Source organism: Chrysemys picta, chromosome 4 (genome assembly GCF_011386835.1).
Source record: "Chrysemys picta bellii isolate R12L10 chromosome 4, ASM1138683v2, whole genome shotgun sequence".
Taxonomy (NCBI): Eukaryota; Metazoa; Chordata; order Testudines; family Emydidae; genus Chrysemys; species Chrysemys picta.
In genome coordinates, this window is record NC_088794.1 from 25,865,772 (window position 1) to 25,885,671 (window position 19,900).

A 19,900-nucleotide genomic window follows, 5' to 3' on the forward strand; every position below is an offset into this window, starting at 1 on the left:
TAACACTCTGTCCCCCTCTAGTGGTAGCTAGGCCAACTAGCACTTCTGCCTGCTACAGCTTTGGCTAAAAGCTGGCTCCTTTAGCTAGGAGCAGAATAGGCTCATGAATTAAGATCCAGAGTGTTAGGATATAGATATTCAGGCCTGTCTGTAAAGGCCTATACTTTAAGAATTTAGGTGTATTCTTATCACTTAGCTAGTTATAGAGGTATAAAAGAAAGAATCAAAATCACTGTCTGTCTGTGTAAGGGCCTTTTCTTACAGTATCAAGCAGCAGAGGCCAGCCATAAACTGGGAGGTGTATGGTTACATCCTCACCTTCCAAACTAGTCACATTGAAATAAGGTGCTATTGGGCTGTTAGGAATACAATCCTGTCCTGATATTCCTATCGCCTTCTGGGAAAGGGAAGAGCCTAGAAGATGTAAAAGGAAACTTAGTCTAATAGCATCCTGTCTGGCAAGAACTCACTTCTAAATAGTTGGGATGTGAAATCCTCATTTCTGTATTGTTCTATCACTGTAGTCTCCACTTCCCTATTGTTTGTCTCTGTCTGGTTCTGGTTCTGTAATTGTTTCTGTCTGCTGTATAATTAATTTTGTTAAGTGTAAACCAATTAAGGTGGTGGGATATAATTGATTAAATAACCATGTTACAGTATGTTAGGATTGGTTAGTTAAATTTCAGTAAAATGATTGGTTAAGGTATAGCTAAGCAGAACTCAAGTTTTACTATATAGTCTGCAGTCAATCAGGAAGTAAGGGGGGAAATGGGAACAGGGACTGGGGGTGGGGGAACTGGAATCATGCTTTACTAAGTGGGGGTGGGAATGGGAACAGGGAGACAGGCAGGGCTCTGTGGTGTCAGAGCTGGGAAGGGCGACACTGAGGAAGGAAACTGGAATTATGCTTGTTGGAAGTTCACCCCAATAAACATCGAATTGTTTGCACCTTTGGACTTTGGGTATTGTTGCTCTCTGTTCATGCAAGAAGAACCAGGGAAGTGAGAGGGTGAAAAAATAAGCCCCCTAACACAAAGATCAAAGATTCAATCCCTGCTCCTGACAACTGTACCCAATGGCATCAGTGTTACATTAATATAAAGAAAAGATTATGGGGTGACTTGATTGCATTCTATCAGTATCTATAAGGAGTACATAAACTTGAAAATTAAGGGCTCTTCAGTCTAGCAGACAAAGACTAACAAGATGCAGCGGGTGGAAGTTGAAGCAAACTCAGACTAGAAATAAGATGCATTAAAAAAAACCAGCGAGGGTAACTAACCATCAGAACAATTTATCAAGGGCTGTGGTGGATTCTCAGTCACTAGCAACTTAAGTCAAAACTGGAAGCTTTTCCTAAGGAATGGTGCAATAAAAAAGATGGAGAAAAGTTGTTCTCTGTTGCCACAGAGGGAAGGATAAGAGGAAATGGGTTCAAACTAGAGCATGGCAGATTTAGATTAAACCTCAGGCAGAGGTTGCTAACTATAAGAACAGGTGGACAATGGAACAGACATGCCTAGGGAGGTTGTGGAAGCTCCTTCACTGGAGGTTTTCAAAAAGAGTCTGGGCAGCCACCTGTTTTGGATGGCTTAGACACAACAAATCCTTCATCTTGGCAGGGGGTTAGAGTAGGTGACCCTCCTTGTGGTCCCTTCTAACCCTATGGTTCTATGATCTGTGCTAATTCAAACAGTAATGAATTCAGGACAGTCCTGTGGCCTGCGCTAAGCAAGACGTCAGACTAGCCGATCACAGAGGTCTCTTCTGGCCTTGGAATCTATTCTAGGTGAATGGTGCTGGCAGTAACTGTGAGAGTTGGTGTCTCTCTCTTACACTGTAATGTCTGCAGTGATTGTATATGGGGCTGTGATCCATCCATCTCCACTCCAGGCCCCAGCACTGGTTATTCTAGGAGTAGTGTGTGGGTGGGGGAATGATGGTTGCTGGTGGGGTGCAGGGAGGTAGCTGTACACTAGCGGACTTGGGGGGGAGGGATAGCTCAGTGGTTTGAGCATTGGCCTGCTAAACCTAGGGTTGTGAGCTCAATCCTTGAGGGGGCCATTTAGGGATCTGGGGCAAAAATCTGTCTGGGGATTGGTCCTGCTTTGAGCAGGGGGTTGGACTAGATGATCTTCTGAGGTCCCTTCCAACCCTAATATTCTATGATAGTCTCCTGGCCACAAAACCAAACCCACAAGATTTACTGGTTGTGCATGGCTGATGGGGTTGCCCCCAGAGAGAAGTCTTGTAAATCAACAGGCACTTGCAGCAGCAGCTTCCCCCAGCTGGGTCCCCTGCCTGGCCTGGAAGGGGGAAGAGCTGGGATTGCAAAAGGTTGGTGGGGGTGGCTCTTGGATGGACATAGAGAAATGTTGCTGTCTATTGGGAAGTGAAGAGGCTGCCTGGGGCTGAGGTGTTTGCCCACCTAGGAGGTGTGTTGGGTGGGGACAGACACAGGAAATGGCCCTGTGATTAGGCTGCTGGGGGGGGGGGGGGGGATGCTGTGGCATGGGCACAACACCAGCCCCTGCCCCCTCAATAGATAATTATTACCCTGGGTGCGACTGTCTGAATAACTGTCCCAGGGGGTGAAGGCTGTGTGTGGGGAGTGGGGTACTTGCCTCGGTGGGGAGACAGAGTGTTGTGTGGGGTCAATTGGGAGAGCTAGGGGTGGGGGGAGATGTGTGTACATCCTGGAGGAGATGGAGAGGGGGGCAGCTCTCCAGGAATGGCTGGTGGTTGTGATAATCTCTCCCTGAGGGCCAAGGGGTAGTGGAGTGGGAGGGGGAGAAAGGGGTGATCTCCCTGGCGTGGCCATCTTGGTACATGTCTCTTTCTCTGGTGGCCCTTCCCAACATATTCACATCTCCAGAACTGCAGATCCCCTCAGCCACCCTGCAGCCACTCATTCCCATCCCCTGGAGCCACCCAGCCCCATAGGCAGCTGTGTGGCTTGCCCCCCAGATGGGCCATGCCCCTTGGCTCCTGAGGCACTGTGACCTTCCCTAGGCTGGATGGGAGCTGACAGGCCCCTTCCTGCCTCAGGCTCCCCATGCAGGGGCATGGTGACTGTGCAGGGAAGCATGTGCTGAGTTGTGTTGAAAGCTCCTTCTCTGTGGTAAGCATCCGGCAGCCCCACAGGAGGTTGGGACACTTCCTGGCAGGCCTCCAAGGAGACACGGGGGATCAGATCAGTCTGGGGGGAGCAGCAGGAGAACCAGGCATAAAGCTGGTGATTAGTACCCACACTGGGAGCCTGGAGCCCACCTCTGCACCAGGACAGAGAGACCCAGGTGAGTGTGGGGAGGGAGATAGGGTGGGGGGGTCAATGGGGAGGGCAGTGAATAGGATGAGGGGTTTGGGGGCTGGATCACTAGAAGAAGGGGTGACTGGCCTGAGGGGGGTGAAGGACCCTCTGTGACAGGACAGGACCCCGGCCCTCATTCATCCGGCCAGAGGAGTCTCTCATCCTGGGATCCCTAAATTTGTGCCCCTAGTACAGTCCCCTCTGCTTCCAACTTGTCTCCTAGCTAGAGACCAACCTGTTCACCTTCCCTTGGGGCTTCCCGCACAGGGATCAGGCAGATACTCCTGGGGGTCCCTCTCTCATGAGGGGGCTGCATGGGCTAGGGTGGGGGAAGATGACTGCTCCATGTTCTCCTCAGATTGACACTACTCTCTTCGCAGGCTCGTTTTCAGGATTCCACGAGGGGGTTGTTCTGTGTCACCACGCCTAGGGGCTACCATGTCGGAGCTGGAATCCCTGCTGCACGGCTTCCTTGGGGTGCAGCCCAGAGTCTTTGGGGTGAGGCCTTTCCCAGGGAGAGACAGAACTGGGACTTCCTTCCCATGGCTCCTGCCTTGGCCTCCTTGATGTTCCCTCCACCCACAGCTGGGGCAGAGCCCCCAGACTTGGCTCTATGGGCAGTGGGGACTCAGCTCCTTAGCCACCCCCTAGAGATGAGGGTGACACCCTGGGGGATGTGGAGAAGGTGGGTGGGGATCCAGCAGTGCCATTACCTGCTCTGGGTATAAGGAGAGGCCAATCTTCTCCCAGGCCTGTTCCTCTGCTGCCAGGACTCCAATCACCCATCTAAGGGTCTTGAGTGCTCTGGGTCTTGGGGTTGTGCACTGGCCCATAGGGCTACTTGGGCTCTGATAAGGCTTGAAACTCAGAAGAGTGGGAGCAAGTAAATGCCCATGTGGTTTATCGGCAAACAGCCCCCCACCCCGGCCCTGATGCCTGGCTCAGCAAGGCTGACTTGTGCTCCCTGCATTCCAAGGGATGGCATCCCTGCACGTTGGTATCTGACTGGCATCCTTAGTGACTGCGATGCTCCCAGCCCCCTTGCCAATGGCTGTAGCGTCTCTCGTTGCCAGGCGGTGCTAGTGGTGGTGGGGCTGCTGCAGGTGGCCTTCGGAACCCTCTTCGTCATCGACAACTGCGCTTACACGGATAGTGTCGGCATCCATTTCTTCCCAGGAATCCTGGTAAGAGAATGAGTTGTCTCAGCTACCCCTGCTGGCCCACCCACCTCTGCCAGTGCCCTTCAACCCTGACCTATAGCCCTCCTGCCCAGGGCTCCCCACATGCAGAACTCCGGTGCCCCTAAATCCCAGCCCTGCCCCTTCTGCAGCTCTGCTGAGGCCCTGAAGTGCTGGCCCTGCTTTCCTAGTGCTGAGTAGCTATCTCTCCTCCAAAGCCCTGAGTGTTACTACTTGTGCTCTGACAAGTAGAGCAGCAGAATACGGACCCTGGACTTCAGAAAAGCAGACTTTGACTCCCTCAGGGAACAGATAGGTAGGATCCCCTGGGAGAATAACATGAAGGGCAAAGGGGTCCAGGAGAGCTGGCTATATTTTAAAGAATCCTTATTGCGGTTGCAGGAACAAACCATCCCGATGTGTAGAAAGAATAGTAAATATGGCAGGCGACCAGCTTGGCTAAACAGTGAAATCCTTGCTGATCTTAAACACAAAAAAGAAGCTTACAAGAAGTGGAAGATTGGACAAATGACCAGGGAGGAGTATAAAAATATTGCTCAGGCATGCAGGAGTGAAATCAGGAAGGCCAAATCACACTTGGAGTTGCAGCTAGCAAGAGATGTTAAGAGTAACAAGAAGGGTTTCTTCAGGTATGTTAGCAACAAGAAGAAAGTCAAGGAAAGTGTGGGCCCCTTACTGAATGAGGGAGGCAACCTAGTAACCGAGGATGTGGAAAAAGCTAATGTACTCAATGCTTTTTTTGCCTCTGTCTTCACGAACAAGGTCAGCTCCCAGACTGCTGCACTGGGCAGCACAATATGGGGAGAAGGTGACCAACCCTCTGTGGAGAAAGAAGTGGTTCGGGACTATTTAGAAAACCTGGACATGCACAAGTCCATGGGGCAGGATGCGCTGCATCCGAGGGTGCTAAAGGAGTTGGCGGATGAGATTGCAGAGCCATTAGCCATTATTTTTGAAAACTCATGGCAATTGGGGGAGGTCCCAGATGACTGGAAAAAGGCTAATGTAGTGCCCATCTTTAAAAAAGGGAAGAAGGAGGATCTGGGGAACTACAGGCCAGTCAGCCTCACCTCAGTCCCTGGAAAAATCATTGAGCAGGTCCTCAAGGAATCAATTATGAAACACTTAGAGGAGAGGAAAGTGATCAGGAACAGTCAGCATGGATTCACGAAGGGGAAGTCGTGCCTGACTAACCTAATTGCCTTCTATGATGAGATAACTGGCTCTGTGGATGAGGAGAAAGCAGTGAATGTGTTATTCCTTGACTTTAGTAAAGCTTTTGATACGGTCTCCCACAGTATTCTTGCAGCCAAGTTAAATAAGTATGGGCTGGATGAATGGACTGTAAGGTGGATAGAAAGCTGGCTAGATTGTCGGGCTCTACGGGTAGTGATCAATGGTTCCATGTCTAGTTGGCAGCCGGTTTCAAGCGGAGTGCCCCAAGGGTCGGTCCTGGGGCCGGTTTTGTTTAATATCTTTATTAATGATCTGGAGGATGGTGTGGTCTGCACTCTCAGCAAGTTTGCAGATGACACTAAACTAGGAGGCGTGGTAGATACACTAGAGGGTAGGGATCGAATACATAGGGACCTAGACAAATTAGAGGATTGGGCCAAAAAAAACCTGATGAGGTTCAACAAGGACAAGTGCAGAGTCCTGCACTTAGGACGGAAGAATCCCATGCACTGCTACAGACTAGGGACCGAATGGCTAGGTAGCAGTTCTGCAGAAAAGGACCTAGGGGTCACAATGGACGAGAAGCTGGATATGAGTCAACAGTGTGCTCTTGATGCCAAGAAGGCTAACGGCATTTTGGGCTTTATAAGTAGGGGCATTGCCAGCAGATCAAGGAACGTGATCGTTCCCCTTTATTCGACATTGGTGAGGCCTCATCTGGAATACTGTGTCCAGTTTTGGGCCCCACACTACAAGAAGGATGTGGAAAAATTGGAAAGAGTCCAGCGGAGGGCAACAAAAATGATTAGGGGTCTGGAGCGCATGACTTATGAGGAGAGGCTGAGGGAACTGGGATTGTTTAGTCTCCAGAAGAGAAGAAGGAGGGGGGATTTGATAGCAGCCTTCAACTACTTGAAGGGGGGTTCCAAAGAGGATGGAGCTCGGCTGTTCTCAGTGGTGGCAGATGACAGAACAAGGAGCAATGGTCTCAAGTTGCAGTGGGGGAGGTCCAGGTTGGATATTAGGAAACACTATTTCACTAGGAGGGTGGTGAAGCACTGGAATGTGTTACCTAGGGAGGTGATGGAGTCTCCTTCCTTGGAGGTTTTTAAGGCCCGGCTTGACAAAGTCCTGGCTGGGATGATTTAGTTGGGAATTGGTCCTGCTTTGAGCAGGGGGTTGGACTAGATGACCTCTTGAGGTCCCTTCCAACCCTGATATTCTATGATTCTATGATTCTTTTCCCTACAGTTATTCTTGGCTGGCATCATTGCCATCGCTGCTGACAGAGCACCTAGCATGGCCCTGGTGAGTGACTAATTCTGTTCCTCCCTCTCTCTCTCTCTCCCTCTCTCTCGCTCTCTCTCTCTCTCCTCTATCTCACTCCCTTGGGCACTATGTTGATCCATAGCAGCTGTGATAAATGGGGGTGGGAGGGAGGGTAGCTTCCTTTTGTGGATACCCAGCCAGCCAGTTAGCTAGAGAATCCCTTTTGGTAGATGTTCTCTACTTGCTTTACCTGTAAAGAGTTAAAAAGTCTGACTGCATGCATAGGTAAAGGGAAGTGAATGGGCACCTGACCAAAAGAGCCAATGGGACGGCTAGAACTTTTGGAATTCTCAAGTGTGCCTTCCTGAGTACCAAGGGGTTTTGCATTTGGGTGGTGGCAGCATCTACCCATCCAAGGTCAGAGAGAAGCTGTAACCTTGGGAGTTTAATACAAGCTTGGAGTGGCCAGTATTCATTTTTAGAATCCTTGTGGGCCCCCGCCTTCTGCACTCAGAGTGCCAGAGCGGGGAATCCACCTTGACATGGGGCCAGAGGTGGGATCATTTTGACCCAGAAGCACAGACCTCAGGATTTTAAAAGGACACATTTTTCCTTTTGGCTGCTTGAAAGCCAGGGAGGTTGGTTTTCTTTTTCTTTGCTGCCTGAGGGGGAACAGGCATGCAAAGGGTTCAGCCTGCAAAGCCAGCTAGTCCAACAAGCAGTTTATTTTTTTTTCTAGCTTTGTGGCAACGAAATAGTTAGGCTAGAGTAGGGCAGCCTGTGCATGAGGTTGAGGGCAGGCACCGAAACCTTAGAAAAACTAGTCTTCCCAAAGCGGCACGCCACGGAGGAGACAGACCCAGATCAAGCCCAGACAGCCAGCTCCATGATGGAAATGCAAGGAGGGAATGGGGGACGGGGAACTTCCCAGGAGTGAAGGGTCAGCCCTCCCCCAACCGAGATCCAGGTGCCAAGATGGAGGGATGCTCTTAATGCAGACTGGGTTCAGATTGTGGAAGACAGGAATTTTGTCCTATAGATGAAGCACTTGGAAGTGGAGCAAAAATGAGAAGCAAAGCGCTTGGAGTTGGAAGTGGAGGAGAAAAGACAGGTGAAATGCTTGGAAATGAAGTGCTTGGAGGCAGAGTTAGAGCGGAAGCTCTTAGAACTGGAAAGGGCTAAGCTGGGTCCACCAGGTAACCCTAACAGTCCTTCTCCAGGTTCTGCTCCCCATTCCAAGAAATTCCCCACATACTAGGTAGGCAATGATACAGAGGCCTTAGAAAATTTTGAAAGGGCCTGCCTTGGGTACAACATCCCTACAGATCACTATATGGTGGCGCTGAGGCCACAACACGGTGGTCCCTTAGCAGAGGTGGCAGCTGAAATGCCTAAAGAACACATGAATGAGTACGAACTTTTTAAACAAAAGGCCAGAATTAGGATGGGGCTAACACCTGAGCATGCCCGTCAGCAGTTCAGAGCCCTAAGGTGGAAACCAAATGTGGCATTTTCCCAATGCCTACCACATTGTAAAAAATTGGGATGCCTGCATATCAGGAGTAAATGTTAAATCTTTGGAAGATCTGTGTCTCCTAATACAAATGGAGCAGTTCTGAGAGGGTGTTCCTGAGGAAATAGAAAGGTACATCCTAGATGGGAAGCCCAAAACTGTAATCGAGGCGGGGGAGATCAGAGCCAAATGGATGGAAGTGGCAGAGAAGAAGAAAGCTAGTAGCAGTTGGTGGGGATACCAGAAGGGGCAACCCGAGACGATACCCCACTATCGGGGTCAGCCCAAAGTCCCACCTTGCAAGGAGGAGCCCTCCACACATCCAGGGAGACCCCAGATGCCCTCTCGTCCCACCACCCCACTCTCCAACCACCCACCTCACCCCAGCCCAGTCAGCTGGGCGATGCTTTAAATGTAATGAGCTGGGGCATGAGAAGGCCAACTGTCCCAAGAGCACCAGTTGACTGCAACTCATTACCCCGGGATCCCACCGAGAGCCATCAGGCCCAGATGCCTTGCAAATACCCCCAGAGTGAAAAGAAACTGTGAGTGTGGGCGGGAGGAAGAGTACTGCATGGAGACACACTGGAGCACAGGTGTCAGCTATCCACCAATCCCTGGTGGACCCCAAATTCATCGACCCAGAAGCCCAGGTGATGGTGCAACCCTTTAAGGGCAACTCTTTTTAACTTGCCTTCAGCCAGGTTGCCTGTCCAGTACAAGGGGTGGTCAGGAATATGGACTTTTGCAGTCTATGACGATTATCCCATTCCCATGCTGCTGGGAGAAGACTTCAACAATTATGTGAGGCTAACAAAAAGGGTGGGGATGGTCACCTACAGCCAGGCTAAACAGGCCTCCACACCAAACTCCATTCCTGAGCCTCCTACAGGGACCCAGCCAGAGGTGGTGAAACCAGTCCAGAGCCTGACAGCAGTTGTAGATCCAGTTCCTGGGACCCAGCCAGAACCAGCCCAAGGATCAGAACTGGCGGAACAGTCAGCACCAGAGCCCATGCTTGCAACCCCACCAGAGTCAGGGAAGCCAGCACCAAAGGGTGCCAGAAAGCCTGCACCTGTAGCAGCAGCTACACCGGTGCAAGAAGCTCAACCGGAGCCTGAAATACAACCCAGTGCACCAGTGGAGAGTGGTTCACACTCAACGGAGACACCCTCATCACCTGCATCACTTCCAGTGGGACCAAGCCCAAGTCCACAACCCAGCAAGAAACTAATGTCTCCAGCATCAAGGGAGCAGTTCCAGGCAGAGCAGGAAGCAGATGAGAGACTCAAGGGAGCTTGGATGGCAGCACGGAGTGACCCACTGCCTCTCAGATCTTCCAATAGGTCCAGGTTTGTTATAGAAGAAGGACTCTTATACAAGAAAACCCTTTCTGGTGGGCACAAGGAGGACTGGCATCCTCAGAGACAGTTGGTAGTTCCAACTAAGTATAGGAAAAAGCTCTTGAGCTTAGCCCATGATTGCCCTAGTGGCCATGCTGGGGTGAAGAGGACCAAAAACCATCTGGGGAAGTCATTTCACTGGGAGGGAATGGGCAAAGACATTTCTACCTATGTGCGGTCTTGTGAGATGTTTCAGAGGGTGGGAAAGCCCCAAGACCAGGTCAAGGCCCCTCTCCAGCCACTCCCCCCATAATTGAGGTTCCCTTTCAGCATGTAGCTGTGGATATTCTGGGTCCTTTCCCTAAGAAGACACCCAGAGGAAAGCAGTACATACTGACTTACATGGATTTTGCCACCCGATGGCTGGAAGCAGTAGCTCTAAGCAACACCAGTACTAAAAGCATGAGCCAGGCATTGGCAGACATTTTTTCCAGGGTAGGTTGGCCCTCAGACATCCTTACGGATTCGGGAACTAATTTTCTGGCAGGGACCATGAAAGGTCTTTGGGAAGGTCATGGGGTGAACCACTTGGTGGCCACCCTTACCACCATCAAACAAATGGCCTAGTGGAGAAGTTTAATGGGACTTTGGGGGCCATGATATGTAAATTCATGAATGAGCACTCCAATAATTGGGACCTAGTGTTGCAGCAGTTGCTCTTTGCCTACAGGGCTGTACCACATCCCAGTTTGGGGGTTTTACCCTTTTTCAACTTGTTTATGGCCACAAAGTTAAGGTCCATTACAGTTGGTGAAGCAGCAATGGGAGGGGGATACATCTGCTCCAGGAACTAACATTTTGAACTTTGTAACCAACCTGAAAAACACCCTCAAGGACTCTCTAGCCCTTGTTCAAGAAAAGCTACAGAATGCTCAACAAGAGCAAAAGGCCTGGTATGACAAACATGCCAGAGAGCGTTCCTTCAGAGTAGGTGACCAAGTCATGGTCCTAAAAGCGCTCCAGGCCAATAAGATGGAAGCATCGTGTGAGAGGCCATTTATGGTCCAAAAGCACCTGAGAGCTGTTAATTACCTCATAGCGTTCCCAGGCCCTATCCTAAAACCTAAAGTATACCATGTTCATTCTCTAAAGCCCTCGTATTCCCGAGAAATCAAGGTTCTCCAGTTTACAACGGAGGAGAGAGTTGACGCTGAGTGGCCTGAAGGAGTCTACTATAAAGGAAAAAGCAATGGTGGCGTAGAAGAGGCCTTTCCATCACCCTTGGACATAAGCAGCGATAGCAAATCCAGGAGCTGCACACCAGCTTTGCGCCAATGTTTTCAGCCACCCCAGGATGGACAGAATGGGCGTACCATTCCATTGACACAGGTGATGCTCACACAATTGAAGCCCAACTCTACCCGATGGCTCCTCAAGCCAAAACTGCAATAGAAAGGGAGATCAAGGACATGTTACAGATGGGTGTAATCCGCCCCTCTGAGAGTGCATGGGCCTCTCCAGTGGTTCTTAGGCCCAAACCAGGTGAGGAAATCTGCTTTTGCTTGGACTACTGTAAGCTAAATGATGTAACTCACCCAGAAAACTATCCCATGCCACGCACAGATGAGCTATAGGAGGAACTGGGACATGCCGAGTTTGTCTCCACCTTAGATTTAACTAAGGGGTACTGGCAAGTGCCACTAGATGACCCAGTCAAGGAAAGGTCAGCCTTCATCACCCATGTAGGGCTGTATGAATTTAATGTGCTCCCTTTCGGACTGCGAAATGCACCCGCAACCTTCCAGAGATTGGTAGATAACCTTCTGGCTGGATTTGGGGAATTTGCAGTCGCCTACCTTTATGATGTGGCCATATTCTCAGATTCATCCAGAACACCTGGAATACCTCCAAGCTGTCTTCCAGCGCATAAGGGAGGCAGGATTAACCGTTAAGGCCAAGAAGTGTCAAATAGGCCTAAACAGGATAATGTACCTTGGACAACGGGTGGGTCAAGAAACTATCAATCCCCTACAGGCTAAAGTAAATGCTATCCAAAATTGGCCAGTTCCTAAGTCAAAGAAGCAGGTCCAATCCTTCTTGGGCTTGGCTGGGTATTACAGATGATGTACACCACACTACAGCCAAATTGCCACCCCACTGACCGACGTAACCAGGAAAAAACAACCAAATGTAGTTCAGTGGACTGAGAAGTGTCAGAGAGCCTTTAACCAGCTTAAGGCAGCCCTTACATCTGACCCTGTACTGGGGGCCCCGAACTTTGACTAACTTTTCGTCGTAACCACAGATGCGTCTCAGTGTCGTGTTTCTCAGCAAAAAACTTTCTAAAAGGGAAAGCCACTGTTCAGTCTCCAAAAAGGATGTTACGCCATTGTGTATGCTCTGGAGAAGCAACGCCCATACATTTGGGGACAGCGGTTCTATCTGCAGACTGACCATGCTGCACTGAAGTGGCTTCACACAGTCAAAAAGAATAACAACAAACTTCTTCAGTGGAGTTTAGCTCTTCAGGACTTTGATTTTAAAATACAACACATTTCATGAGCCCTAACAAAGTGGCTGATGCACTCTCCTGGGAAGGTTTCCCAGAATCAGCGGGGTAAAAATGTCCCTGTATTCTACATCATTGTAGTCCTTGAAATGTGAAAAATACTGTTTAGTTCTTCATGTAATTAGTAAAATTAAAGATGCATGTATCTTATTAACTTGGTTTCCTAAACCTCCAGGAAGAAATCCCAGCCAGTGTGGACCCAACGTGAACCAGGCTGGCCAGCACTGTCTATGATTTGGGGTGTGTGTGATAAATGAGAGGGGGGGTACCTTCCTTTTGTGGACACCCAGCCAGCCAGTTAGCTATAGAATCCCTCTTGGTAGCTGTTCTCTACTTACTTTACCTGTAAAGGGTTAAAAAGTCTGACTGCATGCATAGGTAAAGGGAAGTGAGTGGGCACCTGACCAAAAGAGCCAATGGGATGGCTAGAATTTTTTAAAATTGGGGGTGGACTTTCTTTGTGTCTTTTGTGGTTCTCCGGAGAAGAGGGAAACAGGGCAGCAGTTATGCTGTGAGAAGCTGAAGGCCAGGTATGAAAATCATACTTAGAATTGCTTATTTGGAACCCAGATATGTAAGAGGATCAGAAAATGTCTAGAAAGACATGATTAGGTTTATTTTGTTTATTTCTTATGGCTTGTGGATTCCTCTGTGCTAACCCCAGATGCTTTTGTTGCTTGTAACCTTTAAGCTGACCCCCCCAAAAAACTATTTGGGGTGCTTAATTTTTGAAATTGCTCTTTTTAAAAATCTAGCAATAGTCTGAGTTTTCAGATGTATTTTATTTCTTTTTGTTTTTAATGAAATTTACCATTTTTAAGAACAGGATTTGGATTTTTGTGCATGTTTTTAGTTAGCTGGTGGCAACAGCTGATTTCTTTGTTTTCCTTTCTCAGCTCTTCCCTGGAGGGGAGGTGAAAAGGCTTGAGGGTACCCCACAGGAAGGAATTCCCAAGTGCTCCTTCCTGGGTTCCCAGGGGTTTTGCACTTGGGTGGTGGCAGCATCTACCTATCCAAGGTCAGAGAGAAGCTGTAACGTTGGAGGTTTAATACCAGCCTGGAGTGGCCAGTATTAATTTTTAGAATCCTTGAGGGCCCCCACCTTCTGCACTTGAAGTGCCAGAGTGGGGAATCAGCCTTGACAGCAGCATTGCTCATAGTTCTGCTGTCTTCCAGGTGAAGGCCTGTCTGGTGATCCAGATCATTGCTGCAGCTGTTGTCATGGTGATCAACTTCCTCTACCTGAGGGACCTGCTCTCCTATCTCAGTTTTGCCTGTGATCTCCAGGACCAGCTCCAGAATTGCCGTGTGCATGATCAGATCATGGTGGGTCCTCTGCAATCCTGTGTCCATCCCTGCCTTGTTTTGGGAGGCCATTGACTGTTTTCTGGGGAGGTATATGATCCTGGGGGATTCAGCCTCCATCTTTTATGCCTGGACTTCCACTCCACCCCCTCAGTTGCTATAGATCTGAAGGCCAGAGTGGACTATTGTGATCATCTAGTCTGACCTCCCGCATAGCATAGGCCAGAGAATGTCATGTCTTAGGTTCTTCTCTCACCCCATTACTGTAGTATCTGAATACCTTACATGCTTTAATGTATGGATCCTGGGAGGCAGGGCTGTGCTATTATCTCCATCTTAGAGATGGGAAAGGCTAACTCTCATCACGCCTAAATACTCATGAGGATCTGGGCCTAAGTGACTTGCTATAGATCACACAGGACATGGATAGCAGAGCCAGGGATGGTTGGACCACTCTTCCTCTCCCAATAATTGGACTTTACCCAATAATTCCTGCCCAGCTGAACCTAATACCTTGTGGGTTGAATTGCAGCATCTATCTTAGAAAGAGATCCAGTCTCAATTTAAGGACTCCAAGTAGTGGAGATTTCAGTCCAAGGGAAGCCATCCCAACAGTCCAGTGTCCCAAGATAGGCAGCCCCCACCACTAAAGCCACTGGATAGCTGCGGAGACTTGTGGGGGGGTTGTTTTCAAAATCCTGCTCAATTCTCCTTTTCCTCCCACCCCAGTTTGTGTTGGAAAATCTGTGGGATAGTCCCTCAATGCCCTGACATGAATAGGATGGTTGGCTTTTGGATTGGAGGTTACTAGAAATCGTTGACTTTTATTTGTCTGATCATTCGGTGTTTTCAAAGAATTCTACTGACTTTATGCAATGTGCCTCTGAAGCTGCATGTCTAAGTTAGTGCAACCTGAGCCTCAGGGGAGCTGGATTGAAGAAACCTTGTGGTTAAGGCATTGATCTGGAAGCCAGGAGTTCTGGGTTGAGTTTCTCAGTCTGCCACAAATTTTCTGTATGACCTTGGACAAGTCACTTCATCTCTTGGTGCCTCAGTTCCCCATCTATAAAACGGGGATAACAGTCCTTCCGGTCTCCCAGCTTTTTTTGCCTGTCTTGACTATTTAGATTGTAAGATCTTTGGGACACAGATCATCTCTTACAATCTACTCTTAGCACAATGGGATCCCAAGCTTATAGGTCCTACTGTAATATTAAATCATAATCATAGTCTGGTAAAGTGTCCAGCACATATTAGGTGCTGCATAACTAATAAATGAATGATGACTATTAAATATTCACACAGTGTAGAATTCCTATGGTGTACATTTCCTATAGTCCCCGGCATCACTTACAAGGGGGCTGGATGAAGCTCTTAAGAAGATATTGCAGTAGTATAAGGGACCATCCCCCACAGACTGACTGTGGGGATGGATGTAGTTGTGTAGCTATAGTTTCTATGCTGGTTTCCAGGGAATTTTCTGTAACTCTCTGTCCCTGGTCTGTTCTCTAGGTCTACTGCACAGGCATGCGGGGCATTGCACTGTTCACAGCAACTCTGGGGTTGTGCCTCACTGTTTCTCTGGCAGCCTTTGGATGCAAAGTTGTCTGTTACCAGAACTCTGAAGATGATTTGGTAATTAAACAGCAGCTGAATAGGGGAGAAGGGAAAGAGAGATAGAATAGGAAAATGGGGATCTTTATTTTAACAAAATAGCTATAACTGAAGACACACACAGCTCCAGTTCCAGCTTTGTCTCTCTTGTTGACTGCAGGCTACACTTTGCTTGGAACTTTATACAGAACAGACACTTAGTGGCTGAGTAATATGCTACACATAAATTATATCATTACACAGACAGTGGGCAAAAATGGAGGGATGCCTGGGGTGAAGTTCCTAGGTACAGTGCCTTTTTATAGCAGGGCAATCAGGATAGCCTCTGTTTGTCAGAGGATGGAGATGGATGGCAGGAGAGAGATCACTTGATAGGTGGGTGCTGGGAGGAAGCAGGATGGCAGCCTGGGGGTTGGGTTTCATCACTGCTGTATGTGTGGATTACTCAGCACGCTGTGTTTCATTTCTTTTCCAGCCCATTGTTGCCCTTAGCTCTCATGAGGAAAAAGCAGATCCTGAGTGAGAGGGGGCCCCCTTCGTGCCACCAGCCTGAGTGACATCACCAGACAGCTCCCCCAATGGAGATGCCAGTGGTTCCCCCTGCCCCGAGCAAGTGCTGCTTCACTTCTGAGCAATAACCCATGGCAAGGGGTGGGGCCAAGTACCCAAGCAGTGCAGGATTCTGTGCCAAGGGGCACAGCCAGGCAGACCTTCTCCCTACTAGAGATTGGCAGATTCCCCACCAACCCTGGCCCCAGTGACTATTCCCACTGGCTTCTCCACCCAGCTGGCAAATGGCCTGGATTCTCCCCTGGTCAATAAATGGCCTCTATTTCCCCACCTGGGTATAATTAAAAACTGTACCCAACTAGGGAAAAATACAGGCCACTGACCAAACGGATCAGAACACTTCCATGCCCCTGGGCCCCCTGAGCCACTCAACATCAAAGGAATGAGAAAGGATGGGGTTATCCACCAGAACAAAGCCACTGGGCCATTTGCAGCCCTAGCCTAGGGAGATGCCCCTACACTGACTTCAAAGGGAGTCTGAACCCATTTACACCCGGACTGAATTTGACCTGTTTTGTCACCACATCACATGATAGTGCATTTTCCCCCATATGGGACCTGTTCGTATAGGGCAGCACCATCAAAAGTGGGTATATGCAGGTATAATAGGAGTGGTAGTACTTGGTGAGTGTGTCTTCAGAGACAGACACAGGCATCAACTTGACCTGGGTTATTGCTGATCTAAATTGTCTCTTGCTTTCATTTTTTAAAACAAATTAAACATTTCATTAAATCCCAGAATTCCTTCTATTTCTGGTGTATCAGGAAAAAGATCTTTCATGGATGCAGTGTCTCCCATCCCGATGGATGCCACAGTCCTGACTTCAGAATGGTTCTATACACTAGAGCTGAGCAAACATTGGAATTTCCATCTTGTAGGACGTTCTGACAGTTTGATGCTTGTTTCCATCTAAATCAGGACAAAATATTAATTCTTCACTGAACATGAAGTTCTGAAAAATTTTAATTCAGAAATGTCTAAACACTTCCTTTTGCCATTTGCTATTGAACTGTTTTGAGATACTTCAGTGTTTACAGCATCTGCCTTAGATGCTGTAGTGCCTCATGGGAGTTATAGTTTGGATGCCGGATGCCCTAATTCTTCTTTAGGAGCTTTGGTCCCTTGCTGGACTACACTTCCCATGATGCATCATGTAGCTTGGTTAGAGTGGAGACTGAGTTGCATCATGGGAGATGTAGTCTGTCCAAGGTACCTGGCCCATGGAGGAGAATTGGAGAATGAGGCACTGTAGTGCCATAGGCAGACCTAATTTAATGTCAAACTATCACAAAACAAAACTTTGCTTCAGTTCAACGACCTGAAATGTGTTGATTAGGGTTGAAATGGTCCAAAATTAAATGTTTCATTTTGATTTTTCTGATAGAACTGAAAAAATTCAGCAGAAATCAAAAATTTTCCACAGATAATTTAGATTTTGTAGAAACTGTTTTCTGTCAAAACCCCCTTGAAAATAATAATATACCTTTCATATGGAAAGCCAATGGTGAAGGATAGAATCCTGTCATTGTGGTTACCCCTGTCACAGAACCCATAAATTTTGCCATTGATATGGACCCTGTGGCTGTGCATTAGCAGGTTGTTAGTTCACTTTGATTTAGTCCTGTTTCTAAGAGGACTAGATCAAAGCAAACTAACCAACTGTTAATGCCTGGAAGCTGACCTTATTTTTTTGTTGCATGAGCACAGTATTAAATGCTTTTTTTGAAACTGAGACTGGGCTGTGACTGATACTATCTTGTCATGGTAAAATTATGCATCGGTACCAATGGCATATTACAGATGTTGAGTTTTGCATTCAGTCAGGAAGTGCCCAGAGTTTTAGACTGCAAGCTCCCCAGGCATGCATTGTCTCTTTATCTGTACCTCTCTGCCACCTAGCACTACAGAGCTGACTCTGAGTAAGGTATGTGGCTGCTACCCTGATATACTTCTTTAATGAGAAGAGAATTCAGAATCTCTCATCTTTCTTCACGTGCATGAAGCTGCAGTCAGCAAGACAGGAAATGACACGGACAGACAGCAGTATTCTGCAACTGGCATGCAGCCACCACAGTTATTGTGGACACTATGACAATCAGGATCCATCTCTTAGGCTCTTTGCAAAAGAAATGGGCATGAGCAATGTTGGCCTAGATTTTACCCTGCCCCTTATGGTCAAAGGATGACAACATCAGTTATCATTGCTTTCCCTGGATCATTCTGAGGCTATATAGGGCCCTGCTTAGTACCCAGTGTACGTTAGGGCAGCTCTGAGGTTCCTGAACTTATGCTTTGCTTCCATGGTCCGAGGCAGCTGAGAATATCCATCAGGTGGTGCACTCTGGCCACATGCCTGCCTCTCCCTTGATCTTCCCCTCTCGCAGGGGCTGGGAGCCTATCTGGTGTAGCTCCTCCATACAGTTCTGTGCTATGGGGAGGCAGGCTCGCACCAAGACAAGGAGAGCTGGATATAAAGCATGCTCTGTTTGGGGAAGGGGAGGTCTGGCTACAGAACCAACTCCCACAGGGGATCACTGCAAAACCTTCCTCCTCAGAAAAGCTTTTCCAGCTGGGAAGGGATCATTTATTTACCCATCCTGGCTTTGAAAGGGTTAACTGGCATGAGGCCAATTAACTCATCTGGCTGCCCCTGCAGGCCTAATTAAAGATGATGCCCAGCTGGAGAAGAAGCTGCAAAGTGGTGACTATAGTGTGACCAGTTGTCCTGATTTTATAGAGACAGTCCCGATTTTTGGATTTTTTTCTCATATAGGCTCCTATTACCCCCACCCCGTCCCAATTTTTCACACTTGCTGTCTGGTCACCCCTAGGTGACTATAAAGAAAGGAAGCACGGATTAGGTGGAGGCTGCTGGGGCAGAGGGAAAGAATGGTACAGAGAAAGAATCCCTCTCTGGGGATGGATAACTAGGGAGATAAGGAGGGTCAAGGGGGAAGCCCAGGGGGAGAGTGAGACAGCACTGGGATCCTTTTCTGAGTTAGAGAAGTCTGGTAGGAGGCTAGCAGAAGCAGACTGTGGTCGTGAGCCCTGATAATAGGGCAGACTTTGAACTTCCAGGGAGAGAACCTTGGGGTGTTTCAACAGAGGAAGGGACATGAGGTCAAGTCTAGGGAGCGCAGAAGCAGGTTTACATTTGTATTTCAGTTTGGGATTTTGGTGGGGGAGGGTCCTGAGAGAAGGGTGAACTTCAAGAGGGGGAGGAGACTCTTGCCTACATAGGCTGGAGACTCTTGCCTACATGCTCGGGGTCTTACTGATCGCCATATTTGGGGTCGGGAAGGAATTTTCCTCCAGGGTAGATTGGCTGAGGCCCTGGAGGTTTTTTGCCTTCCTCCGCAGCATGTGGCAGGGATCTCTAGCAGGAGGGTTCTCTGCCAATTGAAGTCACTAAGACACAGGATTTGGGGACTTCATCAGCAGAGTCAAGGAAAGGGTAGGGACGGTTTTGTGGCCTGCAGCATGCAGGGGGTCAGACCAGATGATCATAATGGTTCCTTCTGACCTTAAAGTCTATGAGTCTATGAGTCTAGGAGAAGGCCTGGAGAAGAGGCTGCTGTAGGAAGAACTCCAGGCAGGTAGCAGCAAGGAGGCTGATGGAGCAGACCTTGGGCGGGTGGGCGTGGGGGTTATAGGATAAAGATTGTGTAATATCCCCTGACATTAGAGGGTAAGGACTTTTGAGAGCTCTGACATAAGGACCATGGGGCCCACAGCAAACACAAGGAGTGGGAATATTATTTGTTAAACTTTCTGTTACCCAAAAAGCGGTGGAACTAAAATGTGGCCTGATTGAGTTTTGAGAAGATATGGACCACAGTGGAACTGGAGCAACCATGGACATGGGGTGCTAGAAACAAAAGAGCTGCTACACCATTTCCACCCATGAGGGGGTGCACCTGCTGTGAGTCAAGTCTTCTACACCGCCATAAGAATGATGCTTGTCCAACAATCAAAACTCCCCTACCCAAAGCAGAGTTTGGACCCTCTCAAGGGAGAGGTGCCAAACTCTG

At 48.5% G+C, this 19,900-nt stretch overlaps 1 protein-coding gene across 1 annotated transcript; it reads left to right on the top strand.

The window, feature by feature from the left end:
• Nucleotides 1–2,790: 2,790 nt before the first annotated feature.
• LOC101953742 (membrane-spanning 4-domains subfamily A member 4A) lies at nt 2,791–16,606 on the top strand. Its single transcript, XM_005280556.4, has 7 exons — nt 2,791–3,296; nt 3,691–3,808; nt 4,384–4,494; nt 6,937–6,993; nt 13,556–13,705; nt 15,197–15,319; nt 15,774–16,606. The coding sequence occupies exons 2-7, from the start codon at nt 3,749–3,751 to the stop codon at nt 15,819–15,821; spliced, it is 549 nt and encodes a 182-aa protein (XP_005280613.2). The 5' UTR covers nt 2,791–3,296; nt 3,691–3,748; the 3' UTR covers nt 15,822–16,606.
• The last annotated feature ends 3,294 nt before the right edge of the window (nt 16,607–19,900 follow it).

Bases quoted from the DNA above. Each gene is read 5' to 3' on its own strand.
- LOC101953742 (XM_005280556.4), top strand. From the start codon at position 3,749: ATGTCGGAGCTGGAATCCCTGCTGCACGGCTTCCTTGGGGTGCAGCCC. The intron at 3,809-4,383 runs GTGAGGCCTTTC...TCTCGTTGCCAG, and splicing joins TGCAGCCCAGAGTCTTTGGG to GCGGTGCTAGTGGTGGTGGG. The intron at 6,994-13,555 runs GTGAGTGACTAA...GCTGTCTTCCAG, and splicing joins GAGCACCTAGCATGGCCCTG to GTGAAGGCCTGTCTGGTGAT.